Source organism: Lepidothrix coronata, unplaced genomic scaffold, assembly GCF_001604755.1.
Source record: "Lepidothrix coronata isolate B3197 unplaced genomic scaffold, Lepidothrix_coronata-1.0 Scaffold109, whole genome shotgun sequence".
In the NCBI taxonomy this organism is placed as follows: domain Eukaryota; kingdom Metazoa; phylum Chordata; class Aves; order Passeriformes; family Pipridae; genus Lepidothrix; species Lepidothrix coronata.
This window is the reverse complement of record NW_016690289.1, coordinates 2,676,667-2,703,809: the sequence shown is the minus strand read 5'-3', so window position 1 is coordinate 2,703,809 and position 27,143 is coordinate 2,676,667. Positions and strand designations below refer to the sequence as shown.

The 27,143-nt window shown below is 37.7% G+C and overlaps 1 protein-coding gene across 1 annotated transcript in view; it reads left to right on the top strand.

Moving 5' to 3' along the window:
- Positions 1 to 26,376, top strand: part of ADCY2 (adenylate cyclase 2) — a 210,831-nt gene extending 184,455 nt beyond the window's left edge. Inside the window, exons 19-26 of the mRNA XM_017824122.1 lie at positions 3,151 to 3,307; positions 4,783 to 4,867; positions 11,309 to 11,467; positions 15,758 to 15,904; positions 17,038 to 17,145; positions 19,219 to 19,333; positions 24,244 to 24,368; positions 25,590 to 26,376. Coding sequence (XP_017679611.1) covers positions 3,151 to 3,307; positions 4,783 to 4,867; positions 11,309 to 11,467; positions 15,758 to 15,904; positions 17,038 to 17,145; positions 19,219 to 19,333; positions 24,244 to 24,368; positions 25,590 to 25,742 — 1,049 coding nt within the window. The 3' untranslated portion in view covers positions 25,743 to 26,376. The remainder of the gene's footprint in view (positions 1 to 3,150; positions 3,308 to 4,782; positions 4,868 to 11,308; positions 11,468 to 15,757; positions 15,905 to 17,037; positions 17,146 to 19,218; positions 19,334 to 24,243; positions 24,369 to 25,589) is intronic.
- Positions 26,377 to 27,143: the final 767 nt, after the last annotated feature.

Below are 27,143 nucleotides of genomic sequence, written 5' to 3'. Positions count from 1 at the left end.
TTTCCAGTGCTTATTTATATTTGTTTGCTTCTTTAATTATCAGGTTTTCTAGTTATCATCTTTTCTATTTCTTGTTATAGTTTTGAGCATCTTGAAAGGCATTTTGTTTTCTTTTTTACCAGTAAGTTTTCCAACAAACATCTGAAAGATATAGTTTTCATAAATTATACTTACTGCTAAGATTCAATCTGCTGTTTCTTTGTTCATTTGTTTTCCTGTGTATAACTAAGATGTTTGTCAGCTTGTGTTTGGCACATTTCTAGCAAGTAATGGTTTATATTATCTTTAAAGTATTAGAACACATTCTTTCATCTAAGAAACATTTGATAATAACTGGCACCAAAAAATTATATTCAAATTTCACTTCTGACAATAGTAAATGAAAAATTTAGGTTAGCCAAAATTTTTAAAAACTTTAAAACATCTCTCAAATACACATTGTTTTCATCCTCACACACTGCATAACTTCTAGCTTGAAAAAGCTGTAAATTCCTTTTTAGTTACCACTTTTGATATTAATTTTTTTTAATCTGTAAATAAAATTCCTCTGTCTTCACTGAATGAGGTATTGAATACTTAAGCTGACAAATGTTTGTTTCCTTAAATTAAAAATTCAATATTTTGAGTCTGTGTGTTAGGTATAAGCTTTATTCTTGTCAATAAACTTTGTGTGATTTATGATAGCAGACCTGACAGATCTATTGACTATGTCATCTAAAATGAGCAAATAAGAGGTTTGGGAATTGTTTCAGTCCCAGTTGAAGTAAATTCATTTTGAAGCAAACTAATTGATTCTCCTCCTCTTTCATCTCTGAAAATAACTTTTCTGACTTGTATTGCTTGCTTTTTTAAAGACTTAGCAAAGATTCCACAGTAAGTTATAGGGACATTTTTGTGTTTAGGTTTGTGTAGTTTTGCTATGATGCTTCTGTAGTTTCTATGTAATAGAGGTTGAACTTTTCAAGATGTACATATCTATTCCTGTGACAAAATACAGTCTGGTGTCAGTGCTGCCATCTCCACATGTTAAATAAATAAAAGTTATAATAATGTCTGTTCTCAAGTTTTTCTCTATAGACATGAGTGTAGAATCCCTTCTTATTTCAGTAAAGATCTTTGTACCCACAGAACTGCTGTAGGTGTTAAATTTTAAGAGACCAAATGCACTGGGCTGGATCCTAAGGGTGCAAGGCACCAGACCTGTGATCTCAGTAAAAAAGGCACTCAGACTCTGTAAGGTATAGATTAAAATACCCTTTATTTGAGCTAGCACAAGAGGGAAAAACAGGATAGATGGAGTTACGCCCCTTCAGATGCTGAGAACCCTGAATTGTACAACATGAGATGCAGATTCTGCCTGTGGAGAGGTTACCCAGTACTCCTCTCTTTTGAGCTATTAGAGGATTTTCTTAAAAGGAAACATTTCTATTCACTGTTTCTGCCCTGAGACAAAAGTGACATCCATGAGAACTTCCTGATGCACTATTAGACAAAGCTGAGGCCACAGAGGTGGCACCACTGCTGCTACAGAATGGGAACTGCCTGCAGGCTCCGTGGTTGTGATAAATTGGCTGAGCTGGCTGAGATTATCCTGCAGCCAAGGGACATGCTAAGCAGACTATGGGCCTGCACCCACTCAGCCTCACTGCTATGTGTATTGCCAGCTCTACAGATCTGCTTGTTGCTTAGTGAAATATTGCATTGCAATACACAATATCACAGTCTGCATTCTTAAATGTGTGGCTGTACCACGCTTCTCTATTCCATCAACCCTTGTCTGAAATTTTAGCTGAAATTTTCAATCTGTTCTATCTATTCCTATGGAACACTGTCAGAGATTGTTCCACTTGAAAGTTTCTTGGTCTTTGTCAAACAGCATCCAGTTGTGGGTTCGACTGCCTTCCCTTGTTTCTTTTTGGAAAACTGAATGCCTTGGATGCTGCTACTTTTACGCAACACTGAAATTAGAGTGTGACCTCCTGTGAATTGCAGTCATCAGAGTAGTTTTATTTTTGGTGATTCTGAACAATAGTTCTATCTATTTCTTATTTCAACCAGATCTTCAATCAAATTGCAGTAACAGGAGAGATTGAGATGGCAGATCAATTCTGTCTGATGAGTGCCATGAAAATTATTCTTCTTAGTGATCCTCCAAAATTAATGATTCAGGTTGTCAAAAGTAGTGCCATCAACAAGTCAACAGCAGTCTGAAAATAACATGTCTAGAAATAGAATGCTTTGTAGTTTCAGAAAAGAAACTTTCTTACAAGGTGCAGGACTGTAATTTTCAGGAAGCATTTTTGGAAAAGGTGTTTCGTATTACAGACTAAGATAATGATTCTAGTGATGATGTATTATTCCTTTTTTCCAGAAGGCATCCAGAGAAAATATTTTTCCATGAATTTAACTTCAACCATACATATTTTTTATGTATATATATATATATGACCAAAAAAGGCTTTTTTTTAGCAATTGAATGTGTTCTTATATAGTTATAACTCAAGAGGATTTGACAGAAGGATTTTTATAATATGCATAGGCCTTGTTAATAACTTTGTATTTTTCCTACCCTGGGTATATTTCTAGAGTTTGTAAAATTGCACATCTATGAGGTTAATAACAACTGTGTGTTGGATCAGTTTATAATAACTGAAAGTATAGGCAATGGAATTGTTATTTTCAGATCTTTAGACATTTTGCCTTGATCCCTGTGCTAACAATACATATAGGGTAATTGCTGGACTCAAGCATGAGTGAAAACTCTACAGTGGCACAGGAATAAATCTTTTGTGAGTCTGCTGGCAGTAGACTCCTACATTAGATTTCAACACCAACAGTGATGTCCCATGAATGCAGATGAGTAAATCAAAAGTGTCACAGAGTGAAAATTAGGGAGTATAAATTAGGAGTGTAATCTGGATTCTTCTGAGCTTTCAGTTAATTGAAGCCTAATAAAAAAAACGAGTCTCTTTCATGAAATACCAGCATCTGATTGTTATTGGCTGTCTATAAACCATAGTGTCCCAGATTGTGATAGATTGCATGCTTCAGTGGTTAGTCAAGAACTTGGTTTTTAAACCAGCCTGAGGATTCTATTATGCATGATTTCCTACTCAAGAGCCAAATTCTAAATACTTTCCATTTGATTTTTCTTTGCCTGTTCTGTTTTCCTGAGGATAAATTATGAGTTGAAAATGGTAATAATGTTGGTTGCATTGGTGGGCTACAATGTTATCCTTCTGCACACTCATGGGCCCATGCTGGATGACTACAGCAAATTTATGTATGCAATGGCACCTCTTAGAAGGTAGGTGAATAACTCCAGTCATTTTGAAATTAAATACTACCTTTGGCACTTCTTATATCGTGAAGCAGATTTTTTTTTTCTCTGTGTTTGGCTATGTAATCTGTGAGTCAAAATTTAAAATCATTGTCATGCTGCAGTTAGTATATGATTTAATGTCACACCTCAGAGCATTAGAATAAAAGAAATAAGTCTGGATAAGGCATTTAAAGCAAATACTGTAGGAAGTGGAGTATAGTTTAATATTAATTTTTTATAATAAAGGACATTACAAAGAAGTCGTCATCAAGGTTGTTAGGGTCTCAGACTGTACATCATTAAGGCTGCTAAAGCATATTTGCTGGAAGCCAAATAAAATCAACCTCCTCAGAACTAGTACATAGTCTAAATCTTTAAAAATGCAGTCTGAGCTATTGAAAAAATTAGTAGACCAACAGTTTTTCTTTTTTTTTTTATTTTGCTATACTTGTGAATTTGTATGTTAAGTTTCCATGAGACTGCTGAAATCTTTGTTACAGGTGATAATATATAAGACCAAACTTATGACTCCCAATTCCAACTATCGTAAAATAATTTTTGGACACATGTATTTTCTACCTCATTTTCAAGGCAAAGAGGTGATTCTTTTCTGTGTAGGCTGAGTGTGTGGCATATGCCACACCAGAGAGTCTGAATATTCAGAGTAGAGTTTCGTTATAATTTTTCCTGTGCTATAGCATTCATGGAAAAGGATCTGAATTTAAAAAAAAAACCAAAAAAAAACAAAAAAGAAAAAGTGTGGTTTTCTTTGCACTTAAATCTGAAAGATTAAATGAACAAACCCAGGTCTCTGTTTTCATTGCATTAGTGGAAAGGATATCTGTGGGATGGTATGGAGAACCATGGGATGGTATAGATTGAGCAGTTTTGATTTTGCCAGTCAAGCTCTCTGTTGGTATTTTCCTTCCTAAATTTCTCACCGAGGTTCTTCTTTCAGTGGCCTCAGAGGAGAGCTTTAGGGTCTTTCGCCAAAGTGGAGTTTTTAATAAACTCTGTACAATATCTACTTTCTGCCTCCTGTAATTCTCAGGTGAAAAGGTATCTTGGGAGTTAGGTGCTTTGGTTTCTGTTTCTCCATATTCATTGGATATGGTCAAGCTCTCTATTATGGTAATAGTGTTGTTGCATTAAAAATCTCTTTTTATTCTACCTGTATAGAATAAGCCCCCAATTCTCTCCATTTGTAAGCAAACAAGGATATTGTTTTTAGTAAATCCTCATCTTTTTATTGGACTTCAAAATGTAGGTATATTTGCACAGAATGTAGTAGAAGTAATTCAAGCTACATAATACACGTAATGACGTTTCATCAAGTAATACAGCATATAATATTTAAATGCTCTTAGTTTGCGTGCCAGCAAGTAGTATAAATTGTGGTCTTATTTAAATATTGGTTTAACTTTTCAGCAGCCTGCTTTACTTCTGTTTTTATTTTGTAGGCCAGGAATACTGAAAGACCTGAAGACAATGGGCTCAATTTCCTTGTTCATATTCTTTATCACGTTACTGGTTTTGGGTAGACAGGTAAGATGCATGATTCTCTTCCTGTGCATCAGTGGACACAGTGCCAGCTGCCACATGCAGCCTGTCACCTTCCCAAAGAAACACCTTTATTCCATTCTGTCCCATACCCTTTCAAAGGAGCGTCAGAAGCATCTATAAAGCTATTTTGTTTATTACCTTCCAATTTGTCCTCAAAACTCCCCAATAACTGTCATTGAGACATTATGCTGATAGTGTACTGTGACTATTGCTTGTCACTCTGACCGATATTGTCTTGTAGCTTCCTGGTTTGCTCCCATCTGTCTGCATCCATCTGCTGTCTCCCATAGTTGCTTAATTACAAGCTATTTTCTTCACAGTTATTGCAATTTGATGCAGACACAGAAACAATGTAGCATGCACACATAAGTGTACCACATGCTGAGGCCATGGTTGCACTAAAACTGTGACCCAACAGGAAACTACTCTTTTTGTTACCCAGTTGTGCTTTTTCAGAACAAATCCGATGTCAGTGGTCTTACCTGTACTAAGCTGAGGAAAGATGCAAGGGCAGCTCTTTCTCCAAGTCCTCAGGCCTGTCCATGATTGTCATGGGTGGGAGTGGAAGGCTTAGACAAAGTTATTAAAAAGCAAAGCCTTACCAGTGAGTCTTGAGGTACAGAAAGGACTCCCTTGCTTTCTAAACCTCTTCTCAGAGAGGAGTCTAGCTGCAGCTAAACCCAGTCTTAGCCTTGGATTATATTAATCGTTTAAATTTAAGGAATTATAGAGCTATGATTGAAAAACTTTTGTCCTGCAGGTTTTAATGATTGGCAAAATGAGAATATTTATATAAAATAAATAATTTATTTTATACAAATGATCAGACAAAAGATTTTAATCAGAACTATTTACTACACAATATAAACACTAAAAATCTATTTATAGAGTATAATATAGCATAAAGTAGTATAGTGCACTATAACAAAGCAATTATTGAAGCAGCTATATTAAAACTAGCAAAAAGAAATAATTATTAAGTAGAGATCTGATATAACTCACCCATACCAACACTCATGGGGAGATCTCTTTCTCTCAACCTCAAGGAGTATCCTTGTGGGGCATCCCCAGCCCAAGGGAGGGATCTCCACACATACACTCCAAGAAGGGTTATGTCAGAAGAACCTGACTGCATGAGAGGGGACTGGACTTTATAGTATAAAGTGATTGACTGCTAGTCACACCTTTACAGGCCAGCTATCAGCTTATCTGTCAAATCAGACTTCAAAAAGCAGGGTGTATATTCAAAGTTTGATGAAACAGGGTGGTTTTAGCATAATTAACACCAAGACAACACCCTGGCTCCAGCAGTTGATCTTGCATGATAGCTTGATTGATAGCTTGGTTGGATTTTAGGTCTTATCAGGGTGGGTTTATCCTGCCACAATGATCCATGGCTAAAAGTTGCAATTCCAGCCCATTGTGCCAGAAAGGATACAGTGCACAAGACAGGACTCTGAGATGGAAGAGACAATCCATGAAAGATCTCATGAACAGCCTATCCCAGACTGTTCATAAATCACTAATTTACATTACAATTCCTCGGAATGTAATGGCTGTCATTTAAATTGCCATGCAGGCCCTGCAGGTTGTTACACAAAAATTTGTTATCTGGCAGCTTCTGCAGTATTTGCTGTAGTGGGGAACATCCTTCTGGAGTTAGAAATAACATTCTTCATCTGTCTTGCTGCTAGCACAGCATTGGAGTTTGCTCATTTGGTGATGGTAACAGAAGTGGGGCTGGAGCACAGCTACTTCCACTCGGAAAGAGGAAAAAGTTCTTCTTTGCACCAGTTGAGAATCTTAGTCTCTGTCAACCTAAGTGTCAGATGGAGATGGTGGGCACAACACCAAAAAAAAAAAAGGAGAGAAAGGCTATCTTCATCACTGGAAAGGAGAGATTTCTTTGTGGGTTCGGGCACATCAAGAAGAAAGTTTGTTTTGCATACAACTACAAGTGTTCTTTGTCATGGCAACTGAGAAGTGATCTTGTAATGGAAAAAGTCTTCATTTTCAGAGCTGTAGGTTCAGAATCCTTGTCATGATACCACTTATTTGTAACTCATCAGTGTTTAGCCTTTGATTTTTCCTACTAATTAATTCTCCCTTAAAGGAGAAAAAAACCTGTTTTCAAACACTCTCAAGGAAAGTCTAAATATTACAAGAAAATATTATGAACTAATTTTAATACATACCTGGAGTGAGACCTGCCATTTTTAAGTTACTGATGGTGTACTAATTGGTAGCAAATGCTTGGAAAATGAAAAGGGGAGGAAATCAACCTGCTTAGAGTGATCCTTCCAGAACATATACTTCCCACCTTCTGTCCGTTGGCATTCCTGTGGCAGTGTTTAACAGCTATTGGCTTCTCTGCTTTCTGTTTCGTTGTCTGATCCCTTTTTAACCGATTTTATCTTCCTGATCTTCCCAACACTGATAATGAACCTCACAGTTTGATAAAAAGTCATGTGACAGTGTCTGTCTTTCTGTTTTTGAACTTTCTGTTTGCTACTTTCACTGAGTGGCACTTACAGGACACTTTTGAGCCATATTGGCAGTGTAGGCAAAGGGAAATTCTTCTTTACCCATCTTCCACAGAGGGTAATATACAAGTAATTTCTCTGTTATTGCATTTTTCTACTTTGCAGATAATGTCTTTTCTTTTGATATCTGCTTTTTTAAAAAATGCTAAAGATAATAGCCACTGATGAAAAGGGTGGCCTTTACATTTCCCTTAAGCTGCCACTGTCCCCAGAGTGAGTAACCAAAATGTTCATCCAAACAAAAAGTTGAATGCTTTCCTGCAAGCCCAGCTCTGTGAACCTGCTCACCACGGGTCAGCCTGTCCTGATGCAAAAGCAGAGGTGGGGAATATGTGTCTCCGGTTCAATGGAGATGAAGAGAGGGAGAGTTAGTATATCATTACAAGTTTTATGAGCCAACTTAGGTTCAACTGAAATTTTCAGCTGCACATCCAGTATCCCTGCTGGAAGAAGTAGGCCTTCCATCAGCTGCTCATTCTTTTCCTTGTGTCTCCTCATCTGTACTGGCACAGCTCACTGTGGAGCTGTATTCTACACCAAAACAGGGAAATGATCAGGCTTAAAAATTAACCCTGGAGAAATGGTTGGTTTCCAGCCAGATCTATTTCCAGAACTTATGACGTGGCTGCAGTAGTGCTCGTGCCAAAAAAATGAGCACAGGATGGAAGTGAAGTGGAGAAAGTAGAACTGCTTTTTTTGATGGTCATGCCAGGATAAGCTACAATCATTTCCTGACACTGAGACCAAGTGACTCATTTCATTTTGCATGTATACACCTAGAGTTATTTGAAAATAGGCTGGCAACAGGCAGACAATATGTTGGGAATGGCAACTCTTGCACCCTGCCCAGGAGAATGCAGACTGGTGTGGGCTTGACTGTGTAAGAAGTGTGCTCACATTTAAACACTATTGAGCATTAAATATCTCTTATGACCTGCTTTGAATTACCTGTATTGACATAGCCTATGAATTCCTTTCTCAATAGTACCTAAAATACATATCCCGTTACTCTGTTGGCTGGCTGTGTATTTTTTTCATTATTGATTATATTATGTTTATCCACACTGCATTTCATTGGCTATTTTACTGCTGAGATGCTTATGGCAACTTTACTCAGCTGTGAAAACTCTGTTCTGTTTTTTAGTGAGCATTTTTCTGTGAGGGGATCCTTCTCTTCTTGGACAACGTAGTCTTTTCAAGAGCTTTTTCTGGAAGAATTTAATGAAAACTTATTTCCAATTTTGCTCCTAATCACATGACCTTTAACTTCTTTGTAATAGATGGAGGCATGTTTACAGAAGAGGTGTCAGCTCTTCCAATTATATCACCTTTAGGTGATATGTCTATATAGCTGTTTTCCTTATCATTGTTTTTTTACAAAGTACTTTGCTCTGTTGTTCCACTTCTTTTCCAAATATTTGCATTATATCCTTACCATTTATTTGTCAGTCCTCTGATACTGTGTCTGTTTTGAATGATCAGGCTATCCCCCACGAGTTTCATATCATGAAAAAAAAATCCCACAATTCGAAGTAAGTTAATAAGCTATTGCTTTTCTGGTTTTAAATGTCTGATTATAAATTTTGAAAAATGATATGTTGACTTTTCTAATTTCAAAGCAAATTCTAGAATACATTCTGATTTATTTTTTCTGATTTCTGAATTCTCTTTGCCCTTTTTTTAGCAGATTAAACTTCATTCATTAAATAGTAAAGTAGTAAATGAATTATCTATTTAATATTAGCTCATAAAAAAGAAAAATCTTTTTGAAGACTTCAGCTTAGCTTCCACCTTTTCTTTTCAATACAAAGTTGGTACAATGTATGGATATCGAATTTCAGCAGGCATCCACTTTACTTCTGTCCATTTATGCCAATAATTTTGACATCTCAGGTTTTTATTGTATTTTTTCTGCATGAATACAGTTGGTGGCATTTGAATTTATCATCTATGTGTATGTATATTTATACAGCTAAATACTTAGATGTATAAATATCTAATATACATATAAAAAAGACATGCTAAAAAAGTGACTGCATGTATTTTGCATTATGTGGAAAGTTTTGAAAAAAACCTGTTTATGACCTCAAGCTTTATAAGAGGTAATTACCATTTAATAGATGCATGATGACAGAGCACCAGTAAAATCGTATTTTTCAAGTTCCTGAAGAAATCTGTTGTCAGGTTCTCTGTTCGTTCACGTATGTTTTTACAAGGATTTAAGTCTCTGCCCATTCTTCATTTGCTTATAATCTGCAAATATCCTTTAATAACATGTAATTATTGAAAATATCCGGCTTGTTTGCTTATTTGACATTCCAAGTCCAGATTCCTGGGATGCAGGGTGATCCATTCTAAGATGTTAAGACCCATTTTACTTTCAGAAGAATGTTATCTTTGAGTCAGAAGAGCCAGAATATTTCTTGCAGTGCATTTGAGATCTGCACTCTGTCCTTGTATTAGCACAGAGTGAGTATGTCAACAAAGAAACAAGGATTTCATGTTATGGGTGTTCTCTTTCAGTTTTGTAATTAAATATCTAAATAGTATCTGACCCTTATCAACCAATTTAAAGGCAACCTGAGTGTGTTGCTTTCTATGCGTTTAGAGAAGGCATCATTTTCCTCTTACTGTTTTTTCATCCTGCAAGTATTTGGCAGATATATTTTTTGATTCACCAGTTTTTACTTTCATTGCCTTTTAAAAGCTTGTGAAATCATTTTGATATCATCTAATTTGAACTTTCTACTCTTATCTTTGGCTGTGGTCTCAACAGAATATCTGTGAATCATTGTGCGCCATGACAGCCACTGTCCAGTCAGAAGGACTGCTTTCCTTTCTGATGTGAATGCTTACTGACTGCTAATAACACTAACTTGCATTTTTAGGTTTTTCTATAATAAGATTGTCATCATAATCATATTCTCCTGGTTAAGAACATAGTCTTCATTGAGACTGCATGGTAGTGTTAAACCATTAGACTACATTGAAATAGCTCTGGATTTATATCAGCTCAAATGAGGTCGGCCAGAGGAGGCTTTATTGCATATATAATGCCATAGAATTTATGACAAAACACTGACAACATTAAAATGGAGTTCCACAAAAATGTATTTTTATGAATTTTTCACCATCTTTTTAATGAAATTGGATCTCAAAACATACTGATATTCAAAAAATGTTACACCTTTAGATATAGTTCTAGGTATTGTTATTGTTGTAGATACTGAAAAGCTATTATGAAAACTCTGGGACAAAAAGAAAAGAAAGATAAAATATTATAGAAAGGAGTGTAAAAGCAATCAACCAAACAAACAAACAAAAAGGAAAAAACAAGCAACAAATCCAAAACTCAGCTGGGTTGGTCCAACTGATTGGACCATTTTTGATAGTTCGATCGTTATTTGATAAACTGAACATATATTATATGAATAGGGCTGTTTTATTTTTACCAGGCTGATGACTTGACACGATTTCAAGTTGGTAAAAGTTAGGGTCTTCCTGAAACGCCCATTATTGTAAGTGAAATTCTACACTAACAAAACCATATTAAATTGCAAAACTAAATTGTTTCAATTACAGTGTTTGATTTCTGGAATGAATCTACTAAAGCCAGATAGTAAATAAATAAATCTTCCATTGTTTAAGGCACTTTGCAACTTTTCTTTTTTTTTCTTGGGCCTTTTTGTTGGGTTTGATGAAATGCATGTCACATAGTGCATGCTTGGGGTTTGATTTCTGCGGGATCTGGAATTATACTTGAGTGGCCAAAGAATAGCCTTGTAGGGGTTTTGTACTGTGCTTATTTTGTCTCTTAAACCTGTACTCCAGCAGGACAAGATGCCTATTGTTTCTTTACTTCTGTGTCCTCTTGTAACAGAATGAATATTACTGTAGGTTAGACTTCCTGTGGAAGAACAAGTTCAAAAAAGAGCGGGAGGAGATTGAAACCATGGAGAACTTAAATCGGGTGCTTCTGGAGAATGTGCTTCCAGCCCACGTAGCTGAACACTTCTTGGCAAGAAACCTGAAGAATGAGGTCAGCTGTCTCTGTATATCCTCTGCTCAGTAAGAAAGCAGTGTATCCTGGAAGTGTATCCTTGATGCTGTTTTGAACAGTAGGTCCATACCGATAGACTATAGATTTACACTCATTTTCATTTCCCCTTGCCTACCTTAAAGGCTTGCTTTGCAGCACTGAATGCACCTTAATACCTTGAAGTAAAAAATGTGACATTATCTTAAGTGGCAATGCACTTTGCCTATTGAAGGAGGGTAAAAAAAGGTGACGAGTAGGAAGAACAGGATGCTTGAATCAACATGGATTTAAATTTAAATCATATGCATTCAGATGCTTTTTGCTCTGTGATCAGAGTGGAGTTGCAACCAGGTTCTGAATTTTCTTCTGTTGACTGGAGAGCTTGCTTATTGGAGTGAAAATTAACCTTTTCCCTGAAACAGTGTCTGTGTTAATTTTGCAAAGATGTTTTGAACACTGAATTACCTGTTTACTCACTGCTTATGGACCTAATCTAAGCACCAGAAAAGTCACCCAAAAGATCCATCTTTACTTTGGTGGAAATTAGTTCTGCTCCTAGTATTCCTTTACAGTATTAATAAAGCAGAAAAGAATGCAAATATAAAACTATTTAAAGAGAATAACAGCTCTAGAGATCTTAAATGCAGGAGTTTGAATTACTTTCACATACCAAATAATTGTTTCAAAACTGATGAGAGAGGGGAGAAGGCAGCTTTGGGTATTCATTTTTGATCTCCTGTGTCAAAAAGGACGTCTTCCCTTTCACTGTGGTTTGCCTTAAGCAGTACTAATCAGTACTTCATATCAATACTTCAGTATTCCCTGCAAAAACTCATTTGGTAGCTCACATCGAATGAAAATTGCTGTGGGATTCTTTTGAATGCTTCCAGACTTTGACTGGAAGCCAAGTTGACTCAGCTCCAGTTCTTGTTAAGGCATTGAACACAGCAAACCATCAGGAGATTGCTTTCTCTTTTATGTGCTATTCCACCTCAGCTCCCCAGCAGAACAACAACATCTGCTTACCTTTGTCTTGACAACTGGATTTGTCTTGTCACCCCTCAAGATTCTTAGATTGGAATGAGCTTTATTAATTGTAATGAAGAACATAAATTGTAATATGCTGAGCTCTCCAATACATCATGTCAACTGAAATAAAAATGATTTGACATGATTTTAATGGCATCCATTAAAAAAAAAAAAAAACAAAAACCACCAGAAATACTCCCCAACCAGAAGTTGTTTCCTGTTTTGTTTTTTTAAACACAGTTTTCAAAGAAGGAGGATCCTTTCAAATCCCTGGAAGTGTGCAGGAATATAAGTATCTGTCATGTCTTCAGATTTGTTTCAATGTCAGAAAGGTTATGTTGAGCCTTAATGGACATTCTGCATGTGTGTGTATATACACCTAAAGATGTTAGGGCAGATCAGGCCTTTGTTTTCTTTTTGTGGATATGTAGGTCAACAGATAGTAAATTGAAATTTGTCCACATTTTCCTTAGTTGCAAACATTCATGTTAACGTGATTTTATGTATGTTCTTTTCTGTTTAGCACAGATTCTGAGATTAAAATTAAGCTAATGGATGAATAGTCTGTTTCAAAATACTACTTCCCTTAGTGTTTTATGCATGCAGCTATATGGAGAGAAGGAAAACAAAGTGTGCTGCTGAAGAGCAGGGGGGAAAAATGAAAGAGGAAAAAATGAGTAGATGAACGCTAACTGGGAGCAGAGGGACTGTACTTTCAGGTGACCGGCAAAGGTCTTTTTATAACAGGATACACACTGTCTAATGCTGATATGCAAAAAGAAAAGTTTCTTCAGAGCAAACTGTAATAAAGGTTTGTTTGCTTTACCAGAACCTCCAGAGCTGGGTTTCTGCTTGTAGTCTGCATGCTGGGTACCAGACAAGTTACTTTCCAGTTGAGAGAAAGATAGGAAAAAATCTAAGATGAAAAGCAGGAAACAGGGCAGAATTAAATATATATGTGCCTGGCTTGTGCAGCATTCTTCTTAATGCTGTTAGCATTCAGATTCCCTATTAGTGAGAAGTGCTCAGGAGCTTTTGTGCTGTAAGCTAACTGACAAACCTGCTACTGAGCAAGAGGAATTCTGTTTTGTTAGCTACAGGATGGAACTAGTACCCTACTTAGAGCAAAAATTCTGTGCAGAGAAGCTGACCACCATACCCTTCCAAGAGGTAGAATTGGACTACTTTACCTTGTCTATCCCAAGAAGATCTTCAGGCACTGGAGACGAGGGGACAGAAAGAGGAACATACTTGCAGATTTTATTGAAAAGGAAAAAAAAAGGATTGAATTCAGAAGACAGGATGATTTTATTTTTGTTAAAAGAAGCAAAGTCATTCCTTCCTGGAATGATATTGCATTTAATTTTCTGATTAAACGTTTTTGAGAGTAATGTTTCAAGAGAGATACTCATAGGAAAATTAAGACACTCGATTGCCACAGCCTTTATTATTATGAATGATCACAATAAACTAACTGGGAATATCTTATTAAAATTTTCTGACATTTATTGTGCCAGTCACAATTACTACTCATCTGGTTGTAAACAGTGCCAGTAGTTGTTGTTTCTGTTCTGGTACTATGCTATAGAGCATTAGTGGGTATGGATATTGCCCCAGTATTAGAGAGAAAGGAAGAGGAATGGGGTACTGTTGCTGAATTCCTTCACCCAAAATTGAAATCACGTTACAGGGAAGGTGACTTAAGGAAATAGAAGGAAAGCTGAGTTAACTACAGAATGTAATCTCTGTACCTTATTAAGGAAACTTCCCTGTCCAATCATCCAGGAGCCACTCTGGCAGTCACACTTGCACCACCTGAACTGGAACTGAAGTCCCTTCACAGCAGGCAGCTCCAGTGAGCCAGTGGGTGCCCCTCTTGACTCCCTTCACACACCATGCTCCCACAGTCAGACAAGGCTTCTTTACCGGCTCAACCCTGGGATTCCTACCGCAGACTCTCAGACATCTGGATCCTTAAAACAATTAACTCATGGTGCAACAACAGAGTCACAGCTCAAGCTGTGAACTGCAACAATATATGCCATCCCTACTGCACACAGTCATGGTGGAGCTTCAGTGATGCTCTGGTTGTGGAATCCTTAGAAAATACAGACAAAATCTAGTAATAAATAATTGACCTCATCCAGATGCTTGTGTTCCTCCCTGTTGGCTATTATTTTCATGTTTGCCCAGAAACTTCCCTCACACCTGTGCTAGGATGAGTCAGTTTTCAGTCAACAGTTTTCCCCTACTTCTGCTATTTTTCAGTTGAACATTAGCAGTAGAGATCCACTATGTCTGTACTCATCTGTGTACAGGCACATCACATTCTTCCAAAAAGAAACACTATCAATGAAATTGCAAAATCCAAGCTTTGCCAGGTAAAAAGGGAAGTAATATCCAATGCTTCTTGAAATCTCAGAGCTAATCCTATTCATCTTTTCACCTGAGTATTGAAATCCTTTTTTTAATCAAATAATAACCTGAAGATAATTTTACATTATAGTAGTTTGCAGCATCTTTTATTCCTGTGGCAACTTTTGTGTTTTTTAAGTATTTGTTTAATATTTTCTTCCATCCTTCCTACCTTCCTTCCTTCCTTCCTTTCCTTCCTTTCTAGGACATGAATTTTTCCTGAAAGAAGAGATATTCTAAAGTTTAAGGGCAGGGGAGAGGAAACTGAAGGGGGGAGGGTGGTGATTTTTAGCAACAGAATCTTCCTGGGGAGAAGATATGCTCTCTCTCATTTCAGTGGTCACAGAATCTGTGGTCACAGAATCTGCAAAGGGGACTTATTCCCCTTTGCCTCAACATCTTGTTATGGAAAAGAAATGTCAATTATTTTGTCCTATTCAGCATCTTGTCATTTTAGATTAGGAATTATCAGTCAGGATTGTGTTGCATTATGCATTTGTAGTGCTTTCAGTTTGTGATTTTGTTTCAGTTTTCTAGCTATTACAGTAGCACAAACAACTAATAATAAATTAGATATTGTTTTGCAAAATGAAAGAACCAAGAAGAAAAAAATCATTAAAATGTTTTCAGCTGTATATGTTGAGTCTTTGAAAAAGCTGGCTTATACACTGTTTAAAATTAATAAATGCAACTAAATCCAAAAACCACCCAACCACAGTCTCAAGGCATTCCAAAAATTTCAGTGCCTCCCTTTTCAGAACCTGGACACTCCATGTTAATAAGGAAACTTATTTACAGCTGAGTATCATAATTTTTTTCCCCTCTATTCTGTTTTCTTTTGGACAGGATCTATATCATCAGTCATATGACTGCGTCTGTGTCATGTTTGCCTCTGTTCCGGATTTCAAGGAATTTTACACAGAATCTGATGTAAATAAGGAAGGCTTGGAGTGTCTCAGGCTTCTGAATGAGATCATTGCTGACTTTGATGATGTATGTACTTCTAACAGTCGACTTATGATTTCAATCTTAATAACTCAGGGTATGCAACAGTAAGCAAATACACTTGAAGGGGAGAGTGGAAGGCCTGTCAGAAAAGAAATTTTGTGTGCCTGGTCACATGGTAAATACTTACAGGGAGTATTAAAGGAGGAAGATATTTATGTGGCATAAATCAGATAGTGGTCTGACATCACACTCAATTGCTTTTGATTTGCTGTAATAAGTCCCCTATGTGTATATCTGATAGAAAAATTTTACCCTTTATGTGCAGCTCATGAAGCACGTTACGTGCCATGTATTAACTACAAGTTCTAAATACTAATTTCTAAAGTCAAATACAACTTTGTGTTATACCTGATCTGTGTTGGTCTCACACAGATCATTGATCACTTGATACATAAGCAAATCAAAGGATTGTGTAGGTTTTAATGTTCCATTCCTTGAAGTTAGAAGCAAGTAAAGAGTATGACTACAGATGGATTGTGAAAAGGCAGCTGGACAGAATGTGAAAAGGCCTCACTGAGAACGGTATTTATCTTTAAGAAAGTTATTAGTAATGAAGATACTAGTAAAAGGTATGAAGATTGTGTCATGACTCAGACAGAACAGAGTCTGGATTTGCAGATCTGCAGCTATAAAGGGCATTTTAACAGCACACCCGTTTGAAGAACTGCGTCCAAAGTCCAAACCAACCTAGGATACGAACTAAAATCCTTGGATTTTAGTCCCATTGACATGGAGCATGCCATTGACACGGAAGAGATGCTTACTTTCAGAAAGCTGCTTAAAGCTGAGTTGTTGGCTCTCATGGTGACTCAGTTCTAATGTCGCATGAGTGCAAAGTATGCTGACTTCTAAGAGGTGTATGTACAATAAGGTGGAATTTATTCTCATTCCTATAAATTTAGTGCCTTTATAATAAAAACATATTTCAGACAACAGAAATTCTCTTTCGTTGAAGGCTGTAACCATTGTTTTATCCATCTTTAAGTCCTTCATCCTGTATATATTTGTGAAGCCATTTGAGGTCTAGATTGAAACTGTTCTAAGAATTGATGCTCTGAGTGGTGTTAGAGTAACAAGGCTGCTGATCTGAATTATGAATAACCATCCTTGTTTTACAGTTATTGTCAAAGCCAAAGTTCAGTGGAGTTGAAAAGATAAAGACCATTGGAAGTACTTACATGGCAGCAACAGGACTGAGTGCTACACCCAACCAAGAACAGTGTCAGGTACAGGAAAATGTTCTTGCTTAATAAACAACATGTTCAAATGAAGGCTAAAGTTCTGTTATTTAAAATCCATGTTATGTATAATACTGTGGCCTAGTTTTTTTCGTATTAACATAGATTATATTGGACAAGTGTATACTTCAGTAGTCTCTGTGAATTGTTCTTCACATTGCAGTTTGAAAATGCCACCTCCGTATTTGCTAAAACAGGCCTTCTAGTCTAAATACAATACAGGATTTAATTCCCCCATGCTGCATCAGAACTGGATTTATAGAATGTACAAAAACTGCAAGAATTAACGTTTTCCATTGTAAGTGGGAGGGCTGAGTAGCTTCACTAACCATACGCTTACAGAGCCCTCAGATTCAGCATTGAGAATGTGTTCCTTTGTTTCTAGTTTACTTATTATGATAGGATTAGGAACTGCAGTCAGTAGAAATTAAGTTCAGAGAAGCAATTCATAACTTTTAAGCAAAAACCTTGCATTTGCCATGATCTTTAGAGTACTACAGGTTAGCAACAGAGAGACAGCAATTACGAATCAACACAATCTGTGCTAAGGATTAATGTGCTCTTGCCAAACTAATGTTCCTTCTAGACAGAAGCAATTACCACATGAACTACAGACCCTAAGGATTCTGAGGATAAAAAAAAAAAGAGAATTATTTTAAATTAGTTCTGACATTTAATATAGGGAGGTGAAGGAATGAAGAAAATGCAGAACTGGAGACTGGAGATGAGAAGACAGAGAGCTCTCAGTCATTACTGAAACTAGTGTATGCAGAGGAAGAAATTTATCATTTGAGTTATTTCCACAAACTATTAGTCAAGAGATCAACGTTTCAGCATTCCTTTGATGATTTAGTTGACATTTTCTAAAGAATTCCACAAGAACTCAGCAGCCTTCAGTCCAGATTCCCAAAGATACACAGATGCTGCAATACCTAGTGTAGTGACTGACTGGTAGACATACTGCTGGGAACCACCCCCATCTTAAAGCAAGCATCCAAGGAAGATTAAGTGCCTGAGGAGGGGGTCTGAATATGTCAACTGAACAGGAAACCATCTGTCTTAGTTAGGAGTAAACTCCAAAGGAAACAGGCTTCATTCATCTAAACAGCTGCTCCAGCAAGCACCACTACTGTCCCATCCTAGACTAATGCATCCACTCTATGAACCATCTCCGAAGTTGTCATTCGTCCGTCTCTTCTGTCACTTTATCTGAAGAAATGAGGAAGATTTGGTAATTTCTCAGAGAGATCAGTGGGTCTATCTCTTATGAAATCATTTGCTAGTGAGGGTCCTTCCCTGGGCTGTAGGAGACCAAAAATCAGTTTTCTCCTCGATCTGAAGGGACTCAAAACAGTACTTAGAAATCAGGTTACTTTGTTGATGTATGAGGACAAATTAAGTCTACAGCCTTTATAAGTGGTAAAAAGCTCTGAGCTAGTCAGTTAGGGGACAGAGTGGGGTTACCCTCTTCCTGTCTTCCTCTTGTATTTTATTCATTTTCATATCTGTTAGATGTTCTCAGAGATGCTTGCTTAGCTGCCGGATGAGATCAGTTGAAGAACTCTTAAAATTGTGAATTTCACCAGATCATAAGCATTTAATAAGGGTGCTCAGCTGTGCAACAGTGAGATGGAGGAGTCTCTGTGGGGCTGTCCATAAACATTATTTATTATGAAAGGGCATAAATAGAAGTGGACACCTAGAGAAAATGAATTAACAAATCCTAGGCACACATAAACACTGACTGCCCGTGGGATTAGATAGCAGCTAATCAGTTATTTGACAATTGAAACATTAATTTAGGCATGGTTTGGATCTATCATCTCTGGACTGCCTGGTTGTATAAGTAAAATGCATCCTAGTCTCTTGGCCATTGTTTGATCTAACTGATGCTGGGCAGGGTACCACTTTTGACATTACTTTCCTGCATATTCCTGCTGGCAGTAGGCACCCCTAAAGGTTTAAGTGCTTTCAAGTGTTCAGCATATTTTTGTTGTATTCTCATAGCAACTAAGGCTCAGGAAAATGATTTTACTCTATTTGTTTGTCTTTTAAATTCAGGAACCTGAACGACAGTATATGCACATAGGAACCATGGTGGAGTTCGCATTTGCCTTGGTGGCAAAACTGGATGTCATAAACAAACATTCTTTCAATGACTTCAAGTTACGAGTAGGTAAGTATCACAGGATTTTTATGAGAATATATTATAGTTTAAGTTAAATAAGAAAGATCATTTGCTGAAGTTTTCATACCATCACATAGTTCAAAGTGTAGGGGACCCCCTGCCTCCCTGCCAGGGCTGCACCGGGAGGTGGGGGGTGTCCCTGAAGTGAAACACCATGAGAATTCACAGGGGAGAGGATAAACCCCCCCTGTACTTCAGAAACTGTTCTCTAGTTCCTGTGTGTGGGTACTGAGGGAGGACACCCACTGCTTTTTGCCATGGCTTCCTGATGGGTGCTTTGAGGAATTCTTGCCACTGCTGCTTTTTGCTGTGGCCCCCACGTGACATCCATGGCTTTTGCCACGGCAGCCGCCATCAGCTCCCTGAGGGGTGCAAGCACCATCGCCAGCAGCTGCCAGGGCCGCGTTGAAAAAACCTGGGAGCTTCCTTTGGTGAGCTGCACGTGGCTCATGATCACCCAGTCCTGGTGCTGCTCCAGCTCCATCACTGTCACATCACGTGGTCTCCGTTGGGATCCGCGCTGCTATCTTGGTGGCGTTAGGACTTCTCTTCTTCAAACGAAATACTCTTCCAGGTTTTTCTCATTTTAACCAAAGGGGAGGGGGATGGCTAGGTGACATTTTTTCTACTGTTGTTCGGTTTTCTTTTCCTCTGTTTGTTCTCCTTTTTTTTTAGTAAAATTGTTGTCTTTTCCCTCCTTCATTCAGACTCCTCCTAACTTCAAAAAACTTGACAATATTTCGGTGGAGGGAAATAAACAAAGAGAAGGAGGGTTTTACCTCATCAGAGGTCCCACCTCCTGAACATATTGTCATTAAACTAAGACAGAATATCATGGATGAGGGGGACAATTCAGTGTGAAGTACCAGCTTATTAAAGTATTAGTAGAACTGACCAAAAGGGCCATGATAGTAAACAGCACTGTCCTGTTTAAAAGCAGCCTATGTGGTATTGCCCATCAGCTTTAGCTGCTGTTGTCACAGGGAGTGTTTCAAGGCAGGACTCAAGGCAATACTCCTAAGTAAAGAATGGTTGAAAAAATGTGTTTGTGTGGCTCTGAATGGTTTTATGATAACTCTGTAAAAATTATTGTAGAGGTTGCTGGCTACATACATTTTTTAAGTTTACCAATACCAAAAGACACAAGAAAACTCTAGTCTGGGCTTTGCAAAACTGTATAAAGGGTTTCAGAGGACAAGAGCTATAATGGGAGAATGAGGCTGAAGTCTGAAATATTTTACATGTACTAAACTCAAACAAGCATACAAAAATGTACCCGTTCCTTTGCAATGTTAGACAAGGGAGAGTATTTATTTGCTTCGTTATTCAGATAAGAGCAAAGATGACTGGTTATTTACCGTTGTAAGGGATATCCCTTATGTTTTAGTTTCTAATTGTTTCTACTTGTGCCTCATGGTATTTTTAAAAAGAAATAGACAGCTGCGGTAAGCGATGAAAAGAATGATGAAATAAATGAATTCAGAGCTGATCAAGAACCATATGTTCCAAAATGTTTATTTCCTGATAGCAGTACACAGCAGTTTCATAATGCAATATGTAACATGGAAAGTGTGAAATGAAAACGGTAAACAAATATTGGAAACCCATAAATCCTGTAAACATGTCAAAAATATTTGATTTCCAACGGTTATTCTCCTGTCTTGTATTTTTCTCTCTATGCCACTTGCTTTTTCTTTTAGCTGCTCCTCTCATGTTTATTTCACAGTGCCACCCACTGGCAAAACTTGCTGTCTTCTCCCTTGAAATAGGTGCTCCTTAGGGCATTCCTTTACCAGGAGTTTGGTATTCCTTGCTAGAGCAAAAAAATGGCAAAGCAAATCTGAAGTATGCTTTCTTCTCAGAGTGTTACAGAATTTGATGGGTTTAAAAGAAATGTGTAGAGATACCATATTTCTGTACAGAATAAAAGATGACATAACACTTGCAAACATACTTATATCAGCAGTGTCAGTACAAATAAAGAGCTGCTGTTTGTCAGTGCTACATCTGCAAACTGGTTAAAGCAATACTGACTTCTTTAAACTGGGGAGCATGAAGAGAACTGTTTAAGGAAAAAAAAAAGATACTTTCTTGATAAAGTGCTTGCTAAAGGTTCCAGAGAACTCAGACTCCTTTGCTTCATGAAATGAAGAACGTTTAACTCTGCAAAAGGAACACAGGCCCCAAACTGGTATTTTTGCCATCTTAATCCAACATAAGCACCACTTCACTTCCCATTTTCACTTCAATTCTTCTCCACTTCTCATCACAACCTGATGATGAAAGCATCTGATATCCATACCAATTATAGCCACAGAAACATTTGAACATCTACCTCCAACATAATCGACTTATATTCCAAGTGCCATTTTTAAAAGCCTCTCAGCCAGCATCTGACACCATAATTGTTGCAACTCACTAGAGGTTTCAGCTTTCATAATTTTCTGTGAGTGCCTGAAATGCTAGTGTGCCTTAAGAGGTACACAGCCCACTCTGACCTTGTCAGACAATATTGTCACCTAGATGATATTTCAGTCATTCCTCCCCTTCTGTTAGCTGAGGCACTCGATTTTTTAGACAAGCTTAGATATGCTTTTGCAGCAAGTTTTGCACAGGTACTGCTTTTCTCAGAAGAGAGGATGATATGTTGTTTTCCATATACTTCATAGTTAGAACAGTCATGTTGTAAGTGACTTAATTTGGTTCCTGATTTTGGCTGAGGCCAGGCTATAGGATACACAGATAGTTTCTGTCATTTCTGTGGAACAGTATTTGCTATTTCATTAAATGATTAAATATCGCTATGGATATGAGAAGTCTGCTCTCTTATATGGTTCCGAATCATGGGTCGTCTGCTGCCACTACCTGCATCTCCTAGAATGCTTCCATCAACACTGCCTCTGTACAATCCTAAACATCCACTGGTCAGATTATGTGACCAACACATCTGTTCTAGAACAAGCAGCTGTCACAAGTATCGAGGCCATGTTGCTGAGAACGCAGCTGTGCTGGGCAGGGCACGTCTCAAGGATGAAGGACCACCGCCTCCCTAAGATCTTGCTTTATGGTGAACTTGCCACTGGCTGCTGCGTGAGAGGAGCCCTGAAGAAAAGATACAAGGACTCCCTGAAACAACATCTCAGCCTTGGCCGTATTGATCACCATAACTGGTCTACTCTGGCCTCAAATCGGGAGGCCTGGAGACACACCATCTATAACGCTGCCATTTCCTCTGAGAACACACGCAGGATCACTCTCGAGGAGAAAAGACAACGCAGAAAGAACCGTGTCTTGCAGAATATTCCACCTAAGGAGTCTTTCTGCTGTGCCTTTTGCAATCGGACATGTCTATCTCGTATTGGCCTTTTTAGCTACCAGCGTACTTGTAACAAATGTGGATAGAGCCTTCCTAAATCTTCATTTGTGAAGCCTAGCCATGGATATGAGAGAAAGACACAGTTGGTGTCGCCCTCTGTTAGAGGATTCACCTGTAGTGAGAGTACTACTCTTCCAGCCTTGCCCCAACAAACATTCATGTCTGTCATGCGAGGAATGACATAGAGTAGGACATCCCAGAATGCCTGAGTGGCCAGAACACATTCCTGAGAGATACAGGTAGAAGTCTACTCAAAGTAGGAGGAATCCGAATCTGACTCCTCAACCCCTGAAATATTAATCTGCATATTGGATGCCATGAATTAGAAAGACCCATCTGTGGTTTGGTTGTTAATGCAGAGTGTTGGCAAGGCCCAAGTGCCTTTGTGCATTTACTCCCAAGGATTTGTTCTATTTGGTATCCTTTAGGGTTTGCATGTTTTCCCAATTTTCTAGATTTTACTTGTACAGTCACTTTTTCCAGGGTTTCCAAGTGGGCTAATAGTGTCGTTGCTAGCCCTTGCTGCCATGTTACATACTGGATGAGTCAGTGCTGAGATCCCTTTCCGTCCTACAATCACACTTTCAATTTTGCTGCGTAGCTATATCCCTAGTGATGGTTTCAGTTAAGGAATTAATAGAAGTCAGTTACGAGGTAATTTTAGAAATCCAAACTACTCTCTTGTTCAGGGTTTATTTCTCACTAGGTCTAACTTGACTTTCCTGCTCATCGGTAGGTACATTTGATGCTGGTTAACAATATTAGTTTTGATTTTGCCTCTCGGTTTCTTTCCCTGCTAGCAGAGTTACTCCCTTTACAGATGTAACATAGGCTAACAGACTGACTGCAAGATAAAAAAATACCCAGAGTCTAATGAGGTACTATACTATATTGTTCTATGCTATGCTTAATCAAATTATTTCAATACATATTTTTATATTGCAGTTATTTAGGACCATTCTATGGTCAATCCAGCCTTCAGAACAAGGCTTCAAATCCTTTCAGCTCATGTGTATTAGTTTATTCTACATTTAAGAAGCAAAGATAACTACAAAAGTAATTTGATTCAGCCATCAACTGTTGAGAGGAGAGGCCCTTTTCACTACAAGCAGAAATGAAAAGAAATTCCTATATGTCTGTTTTCTAACTAAAACTAAAATTAGATGAGCTGACTTTTGGCATTTCTATAACTAACATTCTCCTGCTGTAAATGGTGGATAAAACCACAATGAACAGACTATTCACTGCTGTACTCACTGTTGAGGCAGATGTTATGTTGATTGACTTGCTATGTTGGCAGATGCACTGTGTGTCCTTGTTTGGTGGATCTTCACAGAAGCACAGAATTAAGTTGGGAAAAGACCTCTGTAGAAAGTGTTAAAGTCTTCCCTGAGCCTTCTCTTCTCCAGGCTAAACAAATTCAGCTCCCTCAGCTGCACTTCATAGGACTTGTGCTGCAGACCCTTCACCAGCTTTGTTGCCTTTCTCTTCATTCCTAATGTAAAGTTCTGATATTTTCCAGGTATAAACCATGGACCTGTAATAGCTGGAGTAATTGGAGCTCAAAAACCACAATATGATATATGGGGCAATACAGTAAATGTGGCCAGCAGGATGGACAGCACTGGTGTCTTAGATAAAATACAGGTAAGCCTTGACTTTGTGCTAAAATTTATCTTATTCTTTTGAGTTTGGTTCTTAAAAAGCATCATATCGTTTGTACATTAAATAGATCTTTTTTTTGAAGCTAAGTAAAGAATTAAAAGAAAATTATAGGGAAAATGGGAGGAGAATCAAAACTTTGTCTTGACCATAAAGAGGCATGCAGTGGAGGAAGTCATGGGTTGCCTGGAAATGCATCCCTACATTAAGAGAGATTTTGTGAATTTCTAAACTCCTAGAATACTAACTACCTTATCTCTGAAGGACAATCCTGATGTTAGTAATCTCTAAGTAAAGGGAATTATCATAACTGTACATCAAGTTAAATCCATAAAGCAATCCTGAAACTTCCCTTGTAATGAACCATAATAATCTTTGTAGGTTATTATCTGTATCGATTATAGATAGGCCTGTATAGAAAAGAACTTCAATTTTCTAACTTTCTAGTGATTCCATAGCCAGAGATCACATTTTAAGTATATGCCTAGTATGCTGCCTAGCACTTTGGGATCTCAGCATGCAATTGAGAGCACTTCAAATCTATCACTGAGATTATTCAGAACTAAGTAATGGAAAAGTAACGTTACCAACTGTTAGTTAAAATTGAAAATGGAATGTTAAAGCAGTGATATCTACAAACAGTTGCTTCACAAAGAAACACAGATAGTCTGAAACAAATGATGCTGTTGAACTACCTCTGTCCTAGTGGGCTTCAACCTAAAATGGCAGAATGACCTAGAGTTGGGTTCACTGACAGTTCTGTGAGAAACTGGCAACAACAGCTCTGACAGGTGATGCTAACATCTTACTATCGCTTCATTTACACAGCCTTAGTATTTGTAAAAAGATAAGGAAGTTTAAGTCTGCGGAAGTGAAAATAAGCACCTGAAGTTGAGAAAAGTGCACTATGAGGAAGGGTGTTGTCCCTAGTGCCATTTGAGTATCTACAAGCTCTGTGTTTACAGCCTTAGGTACAGAAGTGGTTACATCACATTTGATACTTGATGTAAGTGATTAGAATGGGCATCCAGCAACAGACTATTTGAAACCTCAGGAGCTCAAACCTCACCTCAGACCATTAAAGGCCTTACAAGCATTATAGAAAAACCTTTATAATTGTACAGAACATATGTTCTCTTCACACTCTGGAAGAAGATTTTGCTTTGCTTTGTTATAAACACTGGTTGTATTAATGTATTGTTGCAGGTTACAGAGGAGACGAACAATGTCCTGCAAACATTGGGATACATGAGCACTTGCAGAGGAATAATAAATGTAAAAGGAAAAGGAGAATTGAAGACATACTTTGTACATACTGAAATGACAAGATCCCTTTCACAAGGGAACGTGGCATCTTGAAGATGCTTGTACGTGTCATCAATACCATATTTTCAGGAAAGTATCACGCACGTTTTAACTACATTTTGGCCCTTAACATGCGTGCTATTTTCTGGTATGTGGCACTTATTTTAATATGGCTGCAGAATAGTCCCATGAGCCATCATTTTGCACCTTGATATTCCTATGTTCAAGGACAGTTGCGGTGTACGCTATAGGACTGGAAGATTGTACTGCTACTTGCACTGTTATTCAAGACAAGAAAAGAAGGAATAGGAGTCAAAAGGAGGTAATGCATCCTGAAAGGACTGAGAGAGATGTTAGTGACAAATGCGGGGAAAAAAGGCAATAAAGCTAGGGGTGCATACTATTTTCTGATGCATGGTGTTTTCTGGAAAATACAGTCGCTCCCCAATAGCATCCACTAATCTGGTATTAAAGTATACAGTATTTGTAAATAAGTTTACTCTGTCCATGATTTGGATGTGATCAGTTGCATCTCATAGCCAGGGACACGTTGGGTGGCTTGCTGGCATTCTTTCTGAAGAGAGAACTAACAATGCTGGAATAGTTTTGTACAAACGTGTCAAATGTTTTGAAGCTATTGTCTTTTGTAAGGTTAATTCATTAAAAGTTTATATGTAATTTGTCTTACTGTTGCTGTCTCTTAGTTATGCTTCCTTCCGTGGCTTCTGTCGCTCTAAACCTGCGTGTCTTTTGCTGCTGCTGCTGCTTTTTATTCAGCAGTTAGATGTTGAGGCAGGGTATGGCCAGCTGTCTCAATAGCCTTGGTCAATAATATCTGCTAGACTTGTTATTGCCTTTCAGAAACTAAATCATCTCTACTGTTCTCAGTCATGGGTGGCATCCTAGACACTTTGCAGGCATGATACAGAAGACTTAACCTCAAATCCATAAACACAAGCAAAGTGGGAGATACTGAAAACGGTAGCAGAGTTCCTACTTCACAGCTGGCCTGCAGTGCTTAAACAATAACTAGGAGAAGGGAAGAAAAGTTTTGATTGTTTTGCACTTTGACAACCTCTTTTGACCTTGCATGCCTTTCACTTAACCTTCGCAATGCTGGATTTCATGGGATATTTCAAGTAACAATCTTACTTTTCAGTATATGAGTATGAGCAAAAGAGGTAAAAAATGCTATTTTGTGGATATTTGAGATTAATTTAAATCCCACTGAAATAAAAAGTATAACTCTTGCAGAGTTTCATAGATGATCCAGGCGAAAGACAGAAAAAGCAGGTAATTGTACTATCTATGCTCTTTGAAGCATAGTAACAATTATTTTTTGCTTAGTTGTAACTAGTACTTGAAATTAACATAATTCTTATAGTCATAGCATCCTAACAAGACCAAAATTAATAAAATTGTCCTACTTACAAAATAGCGTATAATTACAAGATT